We start from the raw sequence: 5416 nt of genomic DNA, 5'->3' as shown, positions 1-5416 counted from the left end.
GAGGCATTAACTTAGAAATGCACAAAAGATTATAAAAATCACACTCCTGATCGAAAATTTATTTTGGCGGCTGGCCTGTACTGGGATCCAAACCCTTGGTCAATTAAAAATTTTTTGCATGTCCTTTTAGTCTTTTCTGTTTTCTACAGACCAAATCAACCAAAAAATTGATTAGAGAAAAAATGAAAACAGACACAACAATATACCTTTTTAAAATGTAAATATACACATTTTAATTTATTTTTAAGGATATATTTATATTTTAAAAACAGGACATGCATATGCAGGACTAAACAGCATGGCTGACACTTACAGACCAAGCCTGCACTGGTAAGCTTTTGAGAACCATTTAATGTGTTGACAGGAGGACTGGTGCAGGCAAACAGAGTAAGAATAAATAGTAGTGCTTCGGGAAGAGCAGTAGTGATCGATAGGCTAGGTAAAGAAGGACCCTCATCGTGGATGTTATAGCAGGAACAACTTCCCAGTAGTGACGTGCAAAGTTCCAGATCTCCACGACAGAGATGGCCCAACCCATCCAACAGTCTTTCAACTTGGCTGGCAATTGCAGGGGGTAGAAGAACTCAGGCATAGTGGGCATTGGGGGGCTGGACCCAGGGAAAAACTGAAGAAATAGACTTCAGACAAGCATATGTGTTTATACACACACATTCCCACAAAGAGCATTGCACTATATAACAACTGTACACAACTTAACAAAGGAGCTCCCAGCCTTCCTGTCACCACTTTGGCAATAGATCAGGCCATCTCAACTTCTAACCCACAAAGACATCCTCATTAGGAGGGCTGTCCTGTGTGGTAGGGACAGGTCTTTAGTTGAGAGCAAATCTATCATAGCTACAGCATTAATTGAACATCCCTAAACAAAAATGATGTTAATTGCTAATTACACATATACAAGCCAAAATTACTTCACGTCCCATACCCTAAGGATGGGCATGGTCAATTGTTTTCCCACACCATGGTGAAATAAAACAAACCCTTGATCATGCTTCAACAAGCTGGATTAAGGGGTAGAGAAAGAAATTACGCCCCATATGCTAAAATTTGCACTTACTACTATAAGTTTTAATGTATTTCTTGAGTCAAAATAAAACCCAGTCTGCAAGGACCCACTAAACCTGTGATGGACTTTGATCTGTCACACTCATTCTTGTCTTTAAGTTAGGCCCTTGGTAGCAGAACCTGTCCAGGGTTTCAAGCACACCTAAACTGAAGAAAAACTAAAGCCACCCCATATAATTAGGTTCCAGTCTAGGCATGGGAAGCCACAGCTGGTTGACTGATCAGAGTTTCTCAGGACTGGATGTTGGTTGAATTGAGGATTCGGGAAGTAGCATCAGATTTGGAAGCCTTTGAAAGTTCTTGCTGTTGAAAAATAAATAACATCAGTGGCAGTACTGCCCCTATCATGCATGCCCTCCCTTCTCAGCATAGTTAAGTGTCAGCAGAAGGCCCTCTGAGGGCAGTTTATCTGCGACAGAGGTCCCTAGCCCAGCTCGGCTGTGTTAGGAACAAAAGGTGAGGAACTCAGCACCATTCTGTTAGTCACAGACCACATGCATGTACACACATGCATGTAAAACCTCGCAGAAGAGAAATTCCTTCTGTTTCACAAAGCTACTCTCAGAGATGTCAAGCAAGTAGGCAACGAGCTTTAGACTTGAGCCCTTTATAAAACAAAGGGCCAGACCATATATCTACCAATCCCTGGGGCAGAGGGCCTTGTAACCTGCTGGTGATTTGATCTCATGCTGGAGCCATGGTATAGAATCAGAAGAAAAAGCATGAATGACCATTGAGAAAGATATTAGAAGAGGTTAGTTTATAGGATTTGGTGCTGCCAGGTGGAGTCTATCAGCCATAGCAACCAAAACCAGATGATCCTCCTCAGGACTAGCCAGAGATAAGCAAGTACATTTAATCCCCAAATGGATGAAATGTGCCATGGCTGAGCAAGCAAAAAAAGGGAAAGCTGGACCCTCTGTCTAGCAATCAGCTAGCCAGAGAGACACACACCCACTTCTACAGGTAGAACCACCACCAGTCATGTAATTTGGATAAAGTGCCAGAATATGTAGTGTCAATGCTTAAAACTAGCTACAGCCTTAGGCAACTGTCCCATTCTCCATCCCTGCAGAAACAAGAGAGGAGGCAGGCTAGGCTTTAACTCAATATCCTCCCAGGGGTGAGGGACAGCCTCACATCTTACTAGTAAGATATTGAGGAAAGAGAAAACACACATTGTTAGGCATTGCAGTTAAGTGTTAGCAAACACAGAGTAGGATACTAGAAGGTGAAGAGCATTCTGGAAAAATTACTTTCTTCCAGTGCTTCATACATGCTTTAGCAGGTCAATATGGTAGAAATATGCAAAGGTGAGGACAGAAAGTTGGAGATTCAGCCCTGAGGAGTTAGTAAGGCATATACTCCAGGAAATAATCAGCACACAGGCCAAGAACCTCACTATAGGCAGCACACAGCTGGGGCTCCCCTCCCAACGTGATGGGGCCTCTGTTCTTTCCAGCACATTGCAGGCCTTTGATGTTATAATTGCGGAGGGTCAAAGTTTTCTGTTGTGAAAAACATAACTTAAAAAACTGCCTGACTTTAGGCAGGGCTGAGAATCCAATTCAAGTCTGAACAAGTTTTCTTATTAATCAGCAGGTTAGTCAATCTGTTGGGAATGTAAACCAGATATTTATTTGTGAAGTTCATGATAGGAATTCCTGCTTCCTTTGTAAAAAGGTTCTTTAATATAGCTGAGATTATTGGTTAGTGTAGCCCTGTGCCCAGATGGGAACGAAGCCAGTAGATGACAGATCAGTTTGGGAAAGGGACATGGGACATGCAGGGGTTGCCATACAGACCTGAAGCCCAATAGTGGAGCTGTCAGAGAGGGATGGATCCTTCTAAGAACAAAGAATTAAGACAATTACCAAGAACTCCACCAAGAGAGCACCAAGGCAGTGATTAAAGGGGTCACCTCCTGCAGCCAGGGAATGGTCAGTCTTAATCAGAAGGATCCAGGTTAAATGTCTAGTTGCTGCTGCCAACTTCCTTCTCATATATCCCCCTTAAACTGCTCCCACCCCCACCATGGTCAAGGCAGGAAAGGGATTCTCAGCCTGTAAGGAAACTGCCCTACCTACTATCCTGGGTACCCTTGGGAAGATACCCACTCTGCCCCAACTGTGTGCTCCCCAGAGACTGGTAGATATTAGAAAAGGTGAATTACCGCAAACTCAGAATAGGTGCTGGCAACAGAATTAATGCTGAAGTTGCGCTGGAGGGGGGCCAAGTCGGGGTACCCACCACTCAGGAAGCTGCCATTGAGCTCCAGGTTCTCCTTGTTGGCTCCATGCCTACCAGCACGGGGCGTTTTTTTCCCTGAACAAGTGGAAGTAATAACTGGCTGCAGAAAAAGAAAAGATAGATCCATTTATCATCCTTATAACTACACACACACAAAAAAACCCAATGGTCAAGGGATGATACCACCTTTATATTATTCGTATGTTTATAATCCTATACTTATGGTTTAAAAAATATATGAATTTTTAATGACTTACAGAATACCTGTGTTGAACACAGCTGTAAAGTATTTGAAAGACTGAACATATTTTAGCACACACTTCTCACCTCCCTTCTTCTGAGCACCTGACTCTCTAGTGAGCTCCAGTCACTGGGTTGGAACCCATGTGCAGGGTGACCAGCTGAAAACTGGGCTTGTAACTGAGCCTCTAGAAACTGCCACTTGACCTTCAGTTTGCCAGGCACATCCCAGTGCTTCCTATGGCACCAGTGGGGCTCAGAGTGGCTATTCTCATTTTTCTCTCATTAGTTTTTGACATTTATTTATTTATTGGCAGTTGGCCAGTATGGGGTCCGAATCCATGACCTTGGTGTTATAAGGCTGTGCTCTAACCAACTGCATGCTAACCAGCTGAGCTACATGGCCAGCCCCTTGACCATTATTAATGATTATGCTAGCTTATGTCTGTTAACTCTCAGCATCTCGATGACAACTGAATCCGGGGATCTTAGAAACTAGAACAAGTAGATGGGGCCTCTAGGTAAACAGGCTAGGGCAGTGTGTGGGGATGTGCTTGTACACATAACATACTAACCTTGCTGCCAGAAGGAGGAAGTCGAGACACAGGGGAGCGGTAGATTGTCCCACCGAAGACAGGCCGAATGCTGCTGTTGGCTGTAGCATTGGAGATGGTGGTAGTGTTCAGCTAAGGAGGAGAACAGATAGATTACTGCTGTGAGATAACATCCTTGGTGCTTCTAGCCTATTTCTGCCCTACAGAGAAAGGAGTATGGGAAGTAATCCAGGAAAGATGGGTTTACCTGGTAAAGAACCTGCTGTGTCCAATATTGCATAACTTTTTTTTTTTTTGACCGGTAAGGGGATCGCAACGCTCGGCACAGTGTGATCTGCACCAGACTCAGCCAGTGAGCACACCAGCCATCCCTATATAGGATCCGAACCTGCGGCCTTGGCGCTACCAGCGCCACACTCTCCTGAGTGAGCCACAGGGCCGGCCCAATATTGCATAACTTTTTTTTTTTTTGACCGGTAAGGGGATCGCAACGCTCGGCACAGTGTGATCTGCACCAGACTCAGCCAGTGAGCACACCAGCCATCCCTATATAGGATCCGAACCTGCGGCCTTGGCGCTACCAGCGCCACACTCTCCTGAGTGAGCCACAGGGCCGGCCCAATATTGCATAACTTTAAGACAATCCATGAAATGTTTTCAGAGCCAGAAGATGGAACTATAAAACGGTTCAGCCACTTGGGGCAGAAGACACCGGTCCTATGACCCAGCCATATGATACCACTCCTAGGTATCTACCAAAAAGATATGAAAGCATATATCCATACAAAGATTTATACATAAATGTTTCAAGCAGCTTTATATGTAATAGTCAAAAGCTAGAAACAACCAAAAATCCATCAATAGGTGAATGGACAAGCAAATTGTGGTATATTCATACGATGGAATACTGCTCAACAATAAAAAGGCTGTTGATACATGCAGCAACATGTGTGAATCTCAAAAAATTATGCTAAATGAAAGAGGCTACCAGACAAAAAAGAATATATACTGTATGATTCTATTTATATAAAGTGTTAGAATATGCAAACTAATCTATAGTGACAGAGTAAATCCCTGGCTGCCAGGGGCTAGGGGTTGAGGGAGAATGGGGCAGGAGAGGAGGAAGGTAATACAAAGCTGCACTAGGAAACTTTGGGAGCCATGGATATGTTCTTTATCTTGATCGTAGTGATGGTTTCATGGTTTATGTTAAAACTATCAAAGTATGCACTTTAAATATTATATGCTAAGATACTCAAGCTGTGGGGAAAAAAAAAAATTATATA

At 43.5% G+C, this 5416-nt stretch overlaps 1 protein-coding gene across 3 annotated transcripts in view; it reads right to left on the bottom strand.

Annotated features, from left to right (window-relative positions):
• Window positions 1-203: 203 nt before the first annotated feature.
• PRC1 (protein regulator of cytokinesis 1) overlaps window positions 204-5416 on the bottom strand; it is a 28836-nt gene continuing 23623 nt past the window's right edge. The window contains exons 12-15 of one of the 3 annotated variants that reach the window (XM_008564439.1): window positions 4152-4262; window positions 3260-3436; window positions 2892-2933; window positions 204-1389 (exon numbers count right to left, since the gene is read on the bottom strand). In XM_008564439.1, coding sequence (XP_008562661.1) covers window positions 1318-1389; window positions 2892-2933; window positions 3260-3436; window positions 4152-4262 — 402 coding nt within the window. In that variant the 3' untranslated portion in view covers window positions 204-1317. The remainder of the gene's footprint in view (window positions 1390-2891; window positions 2934-3259; window positions 3437-4151; window positions 4263-5416) is intronic. The other 2 variants (XM_008564490.1, XM_008564547.1) reach the window with 2 other exon arrangements.

This window comes from Galeopterus variegatus, unplaced genomic scaffold (genome assembly GCF_000696425.1).
Source record: "Galeopterus variegatus unplaced genomic scaffold, G_variegatus-3.0.2 Scaffold14, whole genome shotgun sequence".
Classification (NCBI taxonomy): domain Eukaryota; kingdom Metazoa; phylum Chordata; class Mammalia; order Dermoptera; family Cynocephalidae; genus Galeopterus; species Galeopterus variegatus.
This window is presented reverse-complemented; position numbering and strand designations above follow the sequence as displayed.